The sequence below is a fragment of the Salmo salar genome, chromosome ssa17 (genome assembly GCF_905237065.1).
Source record: "Salmo salar chromosome ssa17, Ssal_v3.1, whole genome shotgun sequence".
Lineage (NCBI taxonomy): Eukaryota > Metazoa > Chordata > Actinopteri > Salmoniformes > Salmonidae > Salmo > Salmo salar.
In genome coordinates this window covers 27,983,023-28,000,172 of record NC_059458.1, presented here as the reverse complement: position 1 = coordinate 28,000,172, position 17,150 = coordinate 27,983,023, and the positions used below count along the sequence as shown (strand labels likewise).

At 43.5% G+C, this 17,150-nt stretch overlaps 1 protein-coding gene across 1 annotated transcript in view; it reads right to left on the bottom strand.

Annotated features, from left to right (window-relative positions):
- LOC106561270 (melanophilin) overlaps positions 1–16,772 on the bottom strand; it is a 101,510-nt gene extending 84,738 nt beyond the window's left edge. Inside the window, exons 1-9 of the mRNA XM_045699315.1 lie at positions 16,661–16,772; positions 15,438–15,584; positions 11,366–11,587; positions 6,744–6,856; positions 2,149–2,193; positions 1,889–1,950; positions 1,680–1,790; positions 1,458–1,578; positions 1,110–1,306 (exon numbers count right to left, since the gene is read on the bottom strand). Coding sequence (XP_045555271.1) covers positions 1,110–1,306; positions 1,458–1,578; positions 1,680–1,790; positions 1,889–1,950; positions 2,149–2,193; positions 6,744–6,856; positions 11,366–11,587; positions 15,438–15,535 — 969 coding nt within the window. The 5' untranslated portion in view covers positions 15,536–15,584; positions 16,661–16,772. The remainder of the gene's footprint in view (positions 1–1,109; positions 1,307–1,457; positions 1,579–1,679; positions 1,791–1,888; positions 1,951–2,148; positions 2,194–6,743; positions 6,857–11,365; positions 11,588–15,437; positions 15,585–16,660) is intronic.
- Between the last annotated feature and the right edge of the window lie 378 nt (positions 16,773–17,150).

Sequence of the window (17,150 nt, the reverse complement as noted above, 5' to 3'; positions counted from 1 at the left end):
TAGTTTAATAGTGTAGAGAGACGTCTCATGTCAGGGTAGTTTAATAGTGTAGAGAGACGTCACCTGTCTCATGTCAGGGTAGTTTAATAGTGTAGAGAGACGTCACCTGTCTCATGTCAGGGTAGTTTAATAGTGTAGCGAGACGTCTCATGTCAGGGTAGTTTAATAGTGTAGAGAGACGTCACCTGTCTCATGTCAGGGTAGTTTAATAGTGTAGAGAGACGTCATCTGTCTCATGTCAGGGTAGTTTGCTAGTGTATAGAGACGTCATCTGTCTCATGTCAGGGTAGTTTAATAGTGTAAAGAGACGTCATCTGTCTCGGTCAGGGTAGTTTAATAGTGTATAGAGACGTCATCTGTCTCATGTCAGGGTAGTTTAATAGTGTAGAGAGACGTCACCTGTCTCATTTCAGGGTAGTTTATTAGTGTAGAGACGTCATCTGTCTCATGTCAGGGTAGTTTAATAGTGTAGAGAGACGTCTCATGTCAGGGTAGTTTAATAGTGTAGAGAGACGTCACCTGTCTCATGTCAGGGTAGTTTAATAGTGTAGAGAGACGTCATCTGTCTCATGTCAGGGTAGTTTAATAGTGTAGAGACGTCACCTGTCTCATGTCAGGGTAGTTTAATAGTGTAGAGAGACGTCATCTGTCTCATGTCAGGGTAGTTTCATAGTGTAGAGAGACGTCATCTGTCTCATGTCAGGGTAGTTTAATAGTGTAGAGAGACGTCATCTGTCTCATGTCAGGGTAGTTTAATAGTGTAGAGAGACGTCATCTGTCTCATGTCAGGGTAGTTTAATAGTGTAGAGAGACGTCATCTGTCTCATGTCAGGGTAGTTTAATAGTGTAGAGAGACGTCACCTGTCTCATGTCAGGGTAGTTTAATAGTGTAGAGAGACGTCACCTGTCTCATGTCAGGGTAGTTTAATAGTGTATACAGACGTCATCTGTCTCATCTCTGTTTCAACTCTATTTCACGCTCTCTTTCACACACACACACACACACACACACACACACACACACACACACACACACACACACACACACACACACACACACACACACACACACACACACACACACACACACACACACACACACACCCTACCGGTGGCTGTGTTGGGAGCTGCATGTTCTCGTGAGAGCCAACTCGGCTGTAGGAAGGGCGTCGGCGATAGTTGGTCTGGTACATGGTCTTGCTCCCTCCCTCCTCCTCCTCTGACGTGTCCACATAGTGCTGGCGGTTCATAGAGGAGCTGATCTTTGACATGGAGCGGGCACGCACCATCCCATACTGCCCATCGTCTGAGGACCATCGCTTTAGCTCAGGTTATATTACAAAATGTCAGTTTGGCGTGAGATTACTGATGTTGTAGTTTTGTCATGCCATTACATTGTAAACTAACCAGCTCTGATTGAATTTGTGTGTGTGGGAGTGTGTGTGCGTGTTGCTTACCAGGGCGCATGTTGTACCTATCCAGACTCTTCCTACGGTTCATGCGGTGTTGTTGTTGCTGCATGGAATCCATGTACTCCATGTCACCACGGTGACCACCGCCTCGCTCCTCCTGGATCTGCTGTACAGAGGTGACATAACCATCACAATCTCAAATAACCCCCTATTCCCACAATGCACTACTTTTGGCTAGTAGAAACCAGAACCGTTTTGTCTGTCTACCTGGTAGGATTGACGACGAGAGTGAGTGCGAGAGTGGGGTGGAAAATACTCTTCTATGTCCACATCCAAGTCCATGGGATGAACAGAGAGCAGACGCTTGTTCTTTCGCATCTGACAAAACAACGGGATGGAGACATAAAGAGAAGTAGAGAGTCTGGGATATGATATCCAGTTTCTCGAGAACGATATTGAGAGGAGAAACTGTTTACCATTTTGTATCGCTGAGCTTCTGCTTCTGCATAGTCCTCATCATGACCATTGTACCTATCATCTACAGGGGAGAGAGGGAGAAGGGGTGACTTTTTTTTCTTCTCAAATTGTGTAACCCCGTGTTACATTTGCATATCATAGTGCTTATGCTGGTGTTGTCAACTCTGCTATGATATGCAAAAGCACCACGGGGTTAAGCAGTGTTCAGATATGTTGAAATATTTATATAATATTCCCAATTACCTTCATCTATACTTACTGCGGAAATCGGGCATGCTTTGTGTGTCACTGTCACGACGGGTGCCTGTGAAGACAGAGAGAAGTGATATTAAGTTACTAATAATTATATAGACAGTATCAGTCACCTACTCATTCCAAGGTTTTTTATAGTGAAGACAACAAAACTATAAAATAACACATATGGAATCATGTAGTAACCACCAATCATTCTTAAAGTAGCCACCCTTTGCCTTGATGACAGCTTTGCACACTCTTGGCATTCTCTCAAGCAGCTTCATGAAGTAGTCACCTGGAATGCATTTCAATTAACAGGTGTTCCTTGTTAAAAGTTAATTTGTGGAATTCTTTTCCTTCTTAATGCGTTTGAGACAATCAGTTGTGTTGTGACAAGGTAGGGGTGGTATACAGAAGATAGCCTTATTTGGTAAAAGACCAAGTCCATATTGTGGAAATAACAGCTCAAATAAGCAAAGAGAAACGACAGGACATCATTACTTTAGGACATGAAGGTCAGTCAATCCGGAAAATTTCAAGGACTTTGAAGTTTTCTTCAAGTGTTGTCACAAAAACCATCAAGCGCTATGATGAAACTGTCTCTCATGAGGACCGCCACAGGAATGGAAGACCCAGAGTTACTTCTGCTGCAGAGGATAAGTTCATTAGAGGTAACTGCACCTCGGATTGCATCCCAAATAAATGCTTCACAGAGTTCAAGTAACAGAGACATCTCAACATCAACTGTTCAGAGGAGACTGCGTGAATCAGGCCTTCATGGTCGAATTGCTGCAAAGAAACCACTACTAAAGGACACCAATAAGAAGAAGAGACTTGCTTGGGCCAAGAAACACGAGCAATGAACATTAGACCATTGGAAATATGTCATTTGGTCTGATGAGTCCAAATTTGAGATTTTTGGTTCCAATTGGCGTGTCTTTGTGAGACGCAGAGTAGGTGTACGGATGATCTCCGCATGTGTAGTTCCCAACGTGAAGCATGGAGGAGGTGTGATGGCATGGGGGTGCTTTGCTGGTGACACTGTCAGGGATTTATATGTAATTCAAGGCACACTTAACCAGCATAGCTACCACAGCATTCTGCAGCGATACGCCATCCCATCTGGTTTGCCCTTAGTCACACTATCATTTGTTTTTCAACGGGACAATGACCCAAAACACACCTCCAGGCTGTGTAAGGGCTATTTGACCAAGAAGGAGAGTGATGGAGTGCTGCATGAGATGACCTGGCCTCCACAATCACCTGACCTCAACCGAATTGAAATGGTTTGGGATGAGTTGGACCTAAGAGTGAAGGAAAGCAGCCAACAAGTGCTCAGCATATGTGGGAACTCTTTCAAGACTGTTGGAAAAGCATTCCAGGTGAAGCTGGTTGAGAGAATGCCAAGAGTGTGCAAAGCTGTCATCAAGGCAAGAATCTAAAATATATTTTGATTTGTTTAACACTTTTTTGGTTACTACATGATTCCAGATTATTTCATAGTTGTGATGTCTTCACTATTATTCTACAATGTAGAAAATAGTCAAATAAAGAAAAACCCTTGAATGAGTAGTTGTGTCCAAACTTTTGACTGGTACTGTACTTCAAATCATCTCTTTGTCCTATGAGGTCTGGGTCAATAGGATTGTTAGAATACAGAACATACAACAGCCACTCAGTTCTAGAACACTGTTCCCAGTTCTAGAACTGTCACAGCTGTCGTAGAGAGGGGACCAAAGTGCAGCGTGGTTGTGGTTCCACATTTTATTTAATCCGTGAAACTTTGCAATACATAAATAACTGAAATGACAAAACAACAAACCGTGACGCAGAGAGAACCAAACACTACTCAAAATATAATAACCCACAAACCCCAGGAAGAAAACCCCTACCTAAATATGATCTCCAATTAGAGACAACGAGGACCAGCTGTCTCCAATTGGAGATCTACCCCCAAAAAAACAACATTGAAATAGAAAAACTAGAACTTAAACATAGAAATACAAAACATAGAAAAACACAAAACACCCCCTGTCACACCCTTACCTACTCTACCATAGAAAATAACCTCTTACTATGGTCAGGACGTGACAGTAGACTCCGAATGCTACTAAACAATAACAAACAAAAGGGAGGGTAGTGTGGGCAACTCCTGTTTATGGCTGCTCAAATGCAGTCCACATAACCTTAACCTCCAGCAGAGGAGGCGGCTCCGGTTAGTGGCGTAATCCCCGCCCCACCCACTGATCCTTCTGCTTTATTACCACCGGACCGTGGATCGTCGTCGAAAGAACCGGACTGTAGATCATTGCTGGAGGTTCTGGGCTGCAGGCCGCCGCTGGAGGTTCTGGGCTGCAGGCCGCCGCTGGAGGTTCTGGGCTGCAGGCTGCCGCTGAAGACTCTGGGCTGCAGGCCGCAGCTGAAGACTCTGGGCTGCAGGCCATCGCTGAAGACTCTGGGCTGCAGGCCGTCGCTGAAGACTCTGGGCTGCAGGCCGTCGCTGGAGGTTTCGTACTAGGGACCGTCACTGGAGGCTCCGGACTGGAGAGCGTTGCTGGAGGCTCCGGACTGGGGAGCGTCGCTGGAGGCTCCGGACTGGGGAGCGTCGCTGGAGGCTCCGGACTGGGGAGCGTCGCTGGAGGCTCTGGACTGGAGACCGTCTCAGGAGATTCTGGACTGGGGACCGTCGCTGCAGGCTCTGTGCCATGGATCATCAACTACAGGTTCCGCGCCATGGATCATCACTGGAGGCTTTGTGTCATGGATCATCACTGGAGGCTCCGGGCCATGGATTATCACTGGAGGATTCGTGCCATGGATCATCTCTACAGGCTCCGGGCCATGGATCATCCCTACAGGCTTCTTGCCATGGATTATCCCTACAGACTCCGGGCCATGGATTATCTCTGGAGGCTTCGTGCTATGGATCATCCCTACAGGCTCCGGGCCATGGATCATCACTGGAGGCTTCGTGCCATGGATCATCCCTACAGGCTCCGGGCCATGGATCATCACTGGAGGCTTCGTGCCATGGATCATCCCTACAGGCTTCAGACCATAGATCATCACTGGAGGCTTCTTTTGTGGAGCTGGAATAGGTCTCACCGGACTAGAGAACGTCGCTGAGAGTTCTGGACTAGGGAACGTCGCTGGAGGCCGGGTGCGCGGAGCAGGCACAGGATATACTGGGCCGTGGAGACGCACTGAAGGTCTGGAGCTTATGGCTGGCACAACCCGTCCTGGCTGGATAACCTCCGTAGCCCGACAAGCGTGAGGCGTTGTGACAGGTCGCACAGGTTTGTGTTGGTGAACTGGGGGTACCTTGCGTAGAGCTGGCGCAAGATAACCTGGGCCGAGAAGACGCACCGGAGACCAGGAACGCTGAGCAGGCATACTCTTTCCTGGCTGAATGCCAACTCTAGCACGGCACCTGTGAGGAGCTTGCACCGACCGCACAGGGCTGTAGCTGCGCACTGGCGACACAGTGCCTATCTCAGCATAACATTGTGCTTGCTCGATCACTCGCCCCCCACAGTAAGCACGGGGAGTTGGCTCAGGTCTCCAACCTGACTCTGCCAATCTCCCCGTGTGCCCCCCCCAAAAAAAAAATTGGGGGCTGCCTCTTGTGCTTGCCTTGTTGCCGGGCTAGTTCCTCCTCTCGTCGCCGCTCTGCTCTCACTGCCTCCACCTGTTCCCATGGGAGGCGATCCCATCCAGCCTGGATCTCCTCCCATGTCCAGGATCCCTTGCCGTCCAGAACTTCCTCCCAGGTCCATTCCTTTCCACGCTGCTTGGTCCTTTTGTGGTAGGTTATTCTGACACGGCTGTCGAAAGGAGCAGACCAAAGTGCAGCGTGGTTGTAGTTCCACATTTTATTTAATCCGTGAAACTTTGCAATACATAAATAACTGAAATGACAAAACAACAAACCGTGACGCAGAGAGAAACAAACACTATTCAAAATATAATAACCCACAAACCCCAGGAAGAAAAACCCCTACTTAAATATGATCTCCAATTAGAGACAACGAGGACCAGCTGCCTCCAATTGGAGATCAACCCAAAAAACACAACATCAAAATAGAAAAACTAGAACTTAAACATAGAAATACAAAACATAGAAAAACACAAAACACCCCGTCACGCCCTGACCTACTCTACCATAGAAAATAACCACTTACTATGGTCAGGACATGGCAAGAACGCTACATGTGACCATTAGTGGAGGCTGGTGGGAGGAGCTATAGGAGGACAGGCTCATTGTAATGGCTGGAATGGAATCAGTGGAACGGAATCAATGGAACGGAGTCAAACGTGTGGTTTCCGTATGTTTGATGTGTTTGATACCATTCCATTTACAATGAACCCGTCCTCCTATAGCTCCTCCCACCAGCTGCCAGGGGTGACAATTTGTCATCATAGCATGGGCATGTCACCCCGGTGTCAAGTACAGGCCCTACCATGTGACTCTTCATTACAGCCAGCCATGTGTCACACTCCTGATCATTTGGTGACCAAAATGTGACACTTGGACGCGTCTCAACAACAACCACAACTGTAACATGTGCTTACATTTAGAAGTATGCACAACGAATCAATAATCAAACAAAAAGAACCCACCCTCTCCGTTGAGTCGCTTGTAAAGAGACTTCATCACCTTCGCACTGCCGAAACGCTTGAAACGGGTGCGCACGTTGTCATGGTACCATCCCACCGTTCCGATTTTCAGGACCCTGCAAGGTAAACACAAGAGTCACTTCAGTCTCAATATGAACCCCATAGAGCTAGGAGAGTCACTTCAGTCTCAATATGAACCCCTTAGAGCTAGGAGAGTCACTCCAGTCTCAATATGAACCCCTTAGAGCTATCAGAGTCATTCCAGTCTCAATATGAATCCCTTAGAGCTAGGAGAGTCACTCCAGTCTCAATATGAACCCCATAGAGCTATCAGAGTCACTCCAGTCTCAATATGAACCCCATAGAGCTAGGTGAGTCACTCCAGTCTCATTATGAATCCCTTATAGCTAGGAGAGTCACTCCAGTCTCAATATGAACCCCATAGAGCTAGGAGAGTCACTCCAGTCTCAATATGAACCTCATAGAGCTAGCAGAGTCACTCCAGTCTCAATATGAACCCCTTAGAGCTAGGAGAGTCACTCCAGTCTCAATATGAACCCCATAGAGCTATCAGAGTCACTCCAGTCTCAATATGAACCCCATAGAGCTAGGTGAGTCACTCCAGTCTCAATATGAATCCCTTAGAGCTAGGAGAGTCACTCCAGTCTCAATATGAACCCCATAGAGCTAGGAGAGTCACTCCAGTCTCAATATGAACCTCATAGAGCTAGCAGAGTCACTCCAGTCTCAATATGAACCCCATAGAACTAGGAGAGTCACTCTAGTCTCAATATGAACCCCATAGAGCTAGGAGAGTCACTCCAGTCTCAATATGAACCCCATAGAGCTAGCAGAGTCACTCCAGTCTCAATATGAACCCCATAGAGCTAGGAGAGTCATTCCAGTCTCGATATGAACCCCATAGAGCTAGGAGAGTCACTCCAGTCTCAATATGAACCCCATAGAACTAGGAGAGTCACTCTAGTCTCAATATGAACGCCATAGAGCTAGGAGAGTCACTCCAGTCTCATCATGAACCCCATAGAGCTAGGAGAGTCACTCCAGTCTCATCATGAACCCCATAGAGCTGGAGATTCACTCCAGTCTCAATATGAACCCCATCATCAATGGAATGTATATGAATCCCATAGAGCTTGAGTTTCCTGACTATGTCACCTGAACAGGACTCTTGACCCTCTTCTGTGACAATATATTATTACTAGCCTTCTAAGAGTTTGCCCTACTATAACTATATATTATTACTAGCCTTCTAAGAGTTGGCCCTACTACAACTATATATTATCACTAGCCATCTAAGAGTTGGCCCTCTTCTCTAACTATATATTATTACTGGCCTTGTAAGAGTTGGCCCTACTATAACTATATATTATTACTAGCCTTCTAAGAGTTGGCCCTACTTAACTATATATTATCACTAGCCATCTAAGAGTTGGCCCTCTTCTCTAACTATATATTATTACTGGCCTTGTAAGAGTTGGCCCTACTATAACTATATATTATTACTAGCCTTCTAAGAGTTGGCCTCTTCTCTAACTATATATTATTACTTGCCTTCTAAGAGTTGGCCCTACTATAACTATATATTATTACTAGCCTTCTAAGAGTTGGCCCTCTTCTCTAACTATATATTACTACTAGCCTTGTAAGAGTTGGCCCTACTATAACTATATATTATTACTAGCCTTCTAAGAGTTGGCCTCTTCTCTAACTATATATTATTACTTGCCTTCTAAGAGTTGGCCCTACTATAACTATATATTATTACTAGCCTTCTAAGAGTTGGCCCTCTTCTCTAACTATATATTATTACTAGCCTTCTAAGAGTTGGCCTCTTCTCTAACTTTATATTATTACTAGCCTTCTAAGAGTTCGCCCTACTATAACTATATATTATTACTAGCGTTCTAAGAGTTGGCCCTCTTCTCTAACTATATATTACTACTAGCCTTGTAAGAGTTGGCCCTACTATAACTATATATTATTACTAGCCTTCTAAGAGTTGGCCTCTTCTCTAACTATATATTATTACTAGCCTTCTAAGAGTTGGCCCTCTTCTCTAACTATATATTATTACTTGCCTTCTAAGAGTTGGCCCTACTATAACTATATATTATTACTAGCCTTCTAAGAGTTGGCCCTCTTCTCTAACTATATATTATTACTAGCCTTCTAAGAGTTGGCCCTACTATGACTATATATTATTACTAGCCTTCTAAGAGTTGGCCCTCTTCTCTGACTATATATTATTACTAGCCTTCTAAGAGTTGGCCCTCTTCTCTGACTATATATTATTACTAGCCTTCTAAGAGTTGGCCCTACTATAACTATATATTATCACTAGCCTTCTAAGAGTTGGCCCTCTTCTCTAACTATATATTATTACTAGCCTTCTAAGAGTTGGCCCTTTTCTCTGACTATATATTATTACTAGCCTTCTAAGAGTTGGCCTCTTCTCTAACTATATATTATTACTAGCCTTCTAAGAGTTGGCCCTCTTCTCTAACTATATATTATTACTAGCCTTCTAAGAGTTGGCCCTCTTCTCTAACTATATATTATTACTAGCCTTCTAAGAGTTGGCCTCTTCTCTAACTATATATTATTACTAGCCTTCTAAGAGTTGGCCCTCTTCTCTAACTATATATTATTACTTGCCTTCTAAGAGCTGGCCCTACTATAACTATATATTATTACTAGCCTTCTAAGAGTTGGCCCTCTTCTCTAACTATATATTATTACTAGCCTTCTAAGAGTTGGCCTCTTCTCTACCTTTATATTATTACTAGCCTTCTAAGAGTTGGCCCTCTTCTCTGACTATATATTATTACTAGCCTTCTAAGAGTTGGCCCTCTTCTCTGACTATATATTATTACTAGCCTTCTAAGAGTTGGCCCTCTTCTCTGACTATATATTATTACTAGCCTTCTAAGAGTTGGCCCTACTATAACTATATATTATCACTCGCCTTCTAAGAGTTGGCCCTCTTCTCTAACTATATATTATTACTAGCCTTCTAAGAGTTGGCCCTACTATAACTATATATTATTACTAGCCTTCTAAGAGTTGGCCCTCTTCTCTAACTATATATTATTACTAGCCTTCTAAGAGTTGGCCTCTTCTCTAACTTTATATTATTACTAGCCTTCTAAGAGTTGGCCCTACTATAACTATATATTATTACTAGCCTTCTAAGAGTTGGCCATCTTCTCTGACTATATATTATTACTAGCCTTCTAAGAGTTGGCCCTACTATAACTATATATTATTACTAGCCTTCTAAGCGTTGGCCCTACTATAACTATATATTATTACTAGCCTTCTAAGAGTTGGCCCTCTTCTCTAACTTTATATTATTACTGGCCTTCTAAGAGTTGTCCCTCTTCTCTGACTATATATTATTACTAGCCTTCTAAGAGTTGGCCCTTTTCTCTGACTATATATTATTACTAGCCTTCTAAGAGTTGGCCCTATTATAACTATATATTATCACTAGCCTTCTAAGAGTTGGCCTTCTTCTCTGACTATATATTATTACTAGCCTTCTAAGAGTTGGCCTTCTTCTCTGACTATATATTATTACTAGCCTTCTAAGAGTTGGCCCTACTTAACTATAGATTATTACTAGCGTTCTAAGAGTTGGCCCTCTTCTCTAACTATATATTACTACTAGCCTTGTAAGAGTTGGCCCTACTATAACTATATATTATTACTAGCCTTCTACGAGTTGGCCCTCTTCTCTAACTATATATTATTACTAGCCTTCTAAGAGTTGGCCCTACTTAACTATAGATTATTACTAGCGTTCTAAGAGTTGGCCCTCTTCTCTAACTATATATTATTACTAGCCTTCTAAGAGTTGGCCCTACTATAACTATATATTATTGCTAGCCTTCTAAGAGTTGGCCCTCTTCTCTAACTATATATTATTACTAGCCTTCTAAGATTTGGCCCTCTTCTCTAACTTTATATTATTACTAGCCTTCTAAGAGTTGGCCCTACTATAACTATATATTATTACTAGCCTTCTAAGAGTTGGCCCTCTTCTCTGACTATATATTATTACTTGCCTTCTAAGAGTTGGCCCTACTACAACTATATATTATCACTAGCCATCTAAGAGTTGGCCCTCATCTCTAACTATATATTATTACTGGCCTTGTAAGAGTTGGCCCTACTATAACTATATATTATTACTAGCCTTCTAAGAGTTGGCCTCTTCTCTCACTATATATTATTACCAGCCTTCTAAGAGTTGGCCCTCTTCTCTATCTATATATTATTACTAGCCTTCTAAGAGTTGGTCCTACTATGACAATATATTATTACTAGCCTTCTAAGAGTTGGCCCTCTTCTCTAACTATATATTATTACTAGCCTTCTAAGAATTGGCCCTACTATGACTATATATTATTACTAGCCTTCTATGAGTTGGCTCTCTTCTCTGACTGCCTGAAGCTTCATAATGACACAGACGATCTTGGTTCAAGACCTGGTCAGTCAAACACGATTGCAAATGTTTCCAAACCCATCTGTTATTACAATGTGTTCAGGAGAATCTCTTAATGCTGTGTGTTCAGGAGACCTTGACACCCACGGGCCCCCACCTTGTCATACGACAGGGGTCGCACACCCAGCCGTGATCCTTCTTGTTGTAGCGGCTGCATGCCTTGCAGGTGTACATCTTACAGTCTATGCACTGACGCTTACTGTTGACCAGGAACTTGAAGGGCTGCAGACAGCGGATACAGTGAGAGTCTACCAGGGTGGTCTGAGTACCCAGCAGCTCAATCTTAGTGTCCTCCTTCTCGATCTTAGTCTTTAGGTCCCTAGAGGAGAGGAGAGGAGAGGAGAGGAGAGGAGAGGAGAGGAGAGGAGAGGAGAGGAGAGGAGAGGAGAGGAGAGGAGAGAGGAGAGGAGAGAGGAGAGAGGAGAGAGGAGAGAGGAGAGAGGAGAGAGGAGAGAGGAGAGAGGAGAGAGGAGAGAGGAGAGAGGAGAGAGGAGAGGAGAGGAGAGGAGAGGAGAGGAGAGGAGAGGAGAGGAGAGGAGAGGAGAGGAGAGGAGAGGGGAGGGGAGAGCATAGAGAAGTGATGAAATCATTATACGGTAGATTAGTATAAAGCATGAAATCATTATACAGTAGATAAGTATATATCAAATCAAATAAAATTGTATTAGTCACATGCACCGAATAAAACAGGTATTGTTGGTTAGGGGCTTACTTACGAGCCCCTAACTAACAATGCAGTTTCAAAAAAATACGGATAAGAATAAGAGATAAAAGTAACAAGTAATTAAAGAGCAGCAGTAAAACAACAATAGCGAGACTATATACAGGGGGGTACCGATACAGAGTCAATGTGCGGGGGCATTGGTTAGTTGAGGTAGTATGTACATGTAGGTAGAGTTAATAAAGTGACTGCATAGATGACAATAGAGAGTAGCAGTGGTGTAAAGAGGGGGGGCAATGCAAATAGTTTGGGTAGCCATTTGACTAGATGTTCAGGAGTCTTATGACTTGGGGGTAGAAGCTGTTTAGAGGCCTCTTGGACCTAGACTTGGTGCTCCGGTACTGCTTGCCATGTGGTAGCAGAGAGAACAGTCTATGACTAGGGTGGCTGAAGTCTTTGACAATTTTTGGGCCTTCCTCTGACACCACCTGGTATAGTGGTCCTGGATGGCAGGAAGCTTGTTCCCAGTGATGTACTGGGCCGTTTGCACTACCCTCTGTAGTGCCTTGCGGCGGAGGCTGAGCAGTTGCCATACCAGGCAGTGATACAACCAGTCCGGATGCTCTCGATGGTGCAGCTTTAGAACCTTTTGAGGATCTGAGGACCCATGCCAAATCTGTTCAGTCTCCTGAGGGGGAATAGGTTTTGTCGTGCTCTCTTTACGACTGTCTTGGTGTGCTTGGACCATGTTAGTTTGTTGGTGATGTGGACACCAAGGAACTTGAAGCTCTCAACCTGCTCCAATACAGCCCCATCGATGAGAATGCTCTGTCCTCTTTTTCCTGTAGTCCACAATCATCTCCTTTGTCTTGATCACGTTGAGGGAGAGGTTGCTGTCCTGTCACCACACAGCCTGGTCTCTGACCTCCTCACTATAGGCTGCCTTGTCGTTGTCGGTGATCAGGCCTACCACTGTTGTGTCATCGGCAAATTTAATGATGGTGTTGGAGTTGTGCCTGGCCGTGCAGTCATGAGTGAACGTGGTGGATGTGTTGTTACCTACCCTTACCACCTGGGGGCGGCCCATCAGGAAGTCCAGGATCCAGTTGCAGAAGGAGGTGTTTAGTCCCAGGGTTCTTACCTTATTGATGAGCTTTGAGGGCACTATGGTGTTGAGTGCTGAGCTGTAGTCAATGAATAGCATTCTCACATAGGTGTTCCTTATGTCCAGGTGGGAAAGGGCAGTGTGGAGTGCAGTAGAGATTGCATCATTTGTGGATCTGTTGGGTCGGTATGCAAATTAGGGTGGGGCTAGGGTTTCTGGGATGATGGTGTTGATGTGAGCCATGACCAGCCTTTCAAAGCACTTCATGGCTACAGACGTGAGTGTTACGGATTGGTAGTCATTTAGGCAGGTTACCTTAGTGTTCTTGGGCACAGGCACTATGGTGGTCTGCTTAAAACATGTTGGTATTACATGTTGTATTGATGTTTTTCCTGTTTGATGGTTCGTCAGAGGGCATAGCGGGATTTCTTATAAGCTTCCGGGTTAGAGTCCCGCTCCTTGAAAACGCCAGTTCTAGCCTTTAGCTCAGTGTGGATGCTGCCTGAAATCCATAGCTTCTGGTTGGTGTATGTACGTACAGTCACTGTGGGGACGAAGTCATCGATGCACTTATTGATGAGCCAATGTCTGATGTGGTGTACTCCTCAATGCCCTCTGAGGAATCCCGGAACATATTCCAGTCTATGCTAGCAAAACAGTCCTGTAGCTTAGCAACTGCTTCATCTGACCACTCTTTTGTTATTTTTCCTCTGGTTGCACATTTAACATGCTGATAGAAATTTGGTAAAACAGATTTAAGTTTCCCTGCATTAAAGTCCCAGCTGCTTATGGCGGAATACAGCTCATTCAATGCTGTCTTAGTGCCCGCCTCTGACTGTGGTGGTATGTAAACAGCTACAAAGAATACAGATGAAAACTCTCTCGGTAGGTAGTGTGGTCTACAGCTTATCATGAGATACTCTACCTCAGGCGAGCAATAGCTCAAGACTTCCTTAGATATCATGCACCAGCTGTTATTTACAAAAATACATAGTCCGCCGCCCCTTGTCTTACCAGACGCCTCTGTTCTATCCTGCCGGTACATCGTATAACCAGCCAGCTGTATGTTGATATTGTCGTCGTTCAGCCACGACTCCGTGAAGCATAAGATGTTATAGTTTTTAATATCCCGTTGGTAGTTTAATCTTCCGTGTTGCTCGTCGATTTTATTCTCCACGGATTGAGCATTTGCTAGCAGAATGGAGGGAAGTGGGAGTTTATTCGATCGCCTTCGATTTCCCAGAAAGCAGCCCGCCCTTTGGCCCCTTTTTCTCCGCCTCCTCTTCACGCAGATCACGGGGATCGGGGCCTGTTCCCGAGGAAGCAATATATCCTTCACGTCGGGCTCGTCAGAGTTGTGAAAGGGAAAAAATGATTCTGCCAGTCCGTGGTGAGTAATCACAGTCCTAATGTCTAGAAGTTATTTTCGGTCATTAGAGACGGTAGCGGCAACATTATGTGCAAAAGAAGTAAAGAAATAAGTTACAAACAACGGAAATAAACGAACAAAAAAAGCATGAAATCATTATACAGTAGATTAGTATATAGCATTAAATCATTATACAGTAGATTAGTATATAACATTAAATCAGTATACAGTAGATTAGTATATAGCATTAAATCAGTATACAGTAGATTAGTATATAGCATTAAGAAGATAACATTAAGTCCCTGTTAACTCCATGGATTATAATAAATCAGTTTAAGACTGGCTCTGTGGAATCATGCGTGCAGAATCACACTTATAATGTACCATTCTGTTCTGGTCAGTTTCAGCAGGGACTACATTACATAACTTAGAGAACATTTTACACAATGTCCTTCTGACAGTTTGTGAATAAAATAAAGTGATGTCTGACAGGAAGTCTATTTTCCTTTAAGAGTATGACAAGATGAGGAAGACAGACAGAGGAGTCTTTGTGTCCCAGAGAGAATAGGCCTCCTGGCAACTTGTTTTCCCTGGGACACAGTACAGGCAGAACGGGCCTTGTGACTTATCCATGATCACTGTGATGAGCTGACTCACAACAGCAGGCCTGTTTCACACTTACATTCCTGAAGCCTGAACACACACACACACACACACACACACACACACTGTGGAAAACATATGGCTAATATATAGATTGCTGAGGACCTCAGTGTGATCGACTCATATGGAATCTATAGTGTTGGCATTCAGATAAAATACAGACAATAAATATCCATTGTTGTAGAGTCCTAAATGCTGTCAGCGTAAGACTTCATGATTATATATGTCACATACAGACAAGGAGTTTGTTATGTCAGATATGCTATTGAAAAACGCATCCAAGCCTTCCACCCTTCAACATTGATTCAATTTAATATTTTCTCACTAAACCTCTGAAATATGACATTGAACCTTATTGAAAAGTGACCCACCCCAGTCTCTCTTCTTCTATCTTCCTGAGGGTGAAGTCTCTCTGTATGACCTCCCAGACGTGCTTGGCCTCGTCGTCTGAAAGCGCGGTCAGGTCCATGGTAATGGAGAATATGAACCAGTACTCTACAGCAACACAGAGATGGTCCCTGTAAAGTAACCAAAACTAGTGAGAATATGGTCCCTGTAAAGTAACCAAAACTTGTGAGAATATGGTCCCTGTAAAGTAACCAAAACTAGTGAGAATATGGTCCCTGTAAAGTAACCAAAACTTGTGAGAATATGGTCCCTGTAAAGTAACCAAAACTTGTGAGAATATGGTCCCTGTAAAGTAACCAAAACTAGTGAGAATATGGTCCCTGTAAAGTAGCCAGAACTTGTGAGAATATGGTCCCTGTAAAGTAACCAAAACTTGTGAGAATATGGTCCCTGTAAAGTAACCAAAACTAGTGAGAATATGGTCCCTGTAAAGTAGCCAAAACTAGTTAGAATATGGTCCCTGTAAAGTAACCAAAACTAGTGAGAATATGGTCCCTGTAAAGTAGCCAAAACTAGTGAGAATATGGTCCCTCTAAAGTAACCAAAACTACTGAGAATATGGTCCCTGTAAAGTAACCAAAACTACTGAGAATATGGTCCCTGTAAAGTAACCAAAACTAGTAAGAATATGGCTTCTGTAAAGTAACCAAAACTACTGAGAATATGGTCCCTGTAAAGTAACCAAAACTAGTAAGAATATGGCTTCTGTAAAGTAACCAAAACTACTGAGAATATGGTCCCTGTAAAGTAACCAAAACTAGTAAGAATATGGCTTCTGTAAAGTAACCAAAACTAGTAAGAATATGGCTTCTATAAAGTAACCAGAACTAGTGAGAATCCTGAAGGTTTATCACCCATGTACACAAGCCAACACAACATAAGGATACATTGACACCACTGCTAAATGTCCACTTACTCCACAGGGTGGACCAGATTAGCCTGGTTGACTAGACTGACCACTCATCTTAACATTGTTTTACTGTGAGTGCAGCCAGCGGTCAGTCTAGTCAACCAGAATATATCACCAGATTGATTTAAAAAGCAGCATCTAAATAGATTTTCTAATTCATGTTTATACATTTTCTTGTACTTACTTTTCTAAAGAAAAATACATTGCATGGAAATTAAATGACGTATGCTACAAAAACTATCATGTTTTATTTAGCATATTAATAACATGAATTACCTTTACGCCCAGCGCAGAGCAGACAGCTGTGAGGTCAGTTGTTAATTCCCTGGATTTGAGGCAACACATAGGCGAATGACCTGAAGAAGTCGGTTGTTCATCACATGCTCTGAGTCTCACAGATGAGAGAGGATGAGCGAGCGTCTCACCCCTCCTCCAACTCCAAGTAGTTTTAACAACTAAGTAACAGGTCAAAATGGCCTGTATTTCTGCCAAATTTTAATTGAGTCATAGAATACTGATGTAAGGGCCTCGGATGGCAGTAGCCCCCAAAAGACACCAAAATAACATCATATCAGTAAGTATGTTTTCCCCAACAGAGTAAATATGTGTACAGCTATTAGAAAACAAAATATTTTCCTGATAAATGAATAAGGACACTGAAGAGTTGTGTAATAGTGTCACGCCCTGACCATAGAGAGCCTTTTTATTCTCTATGTTGGTTAGGTCGGGGTGAGACTAGGGTGAGACTAGGGTGGGTAATCTAGGT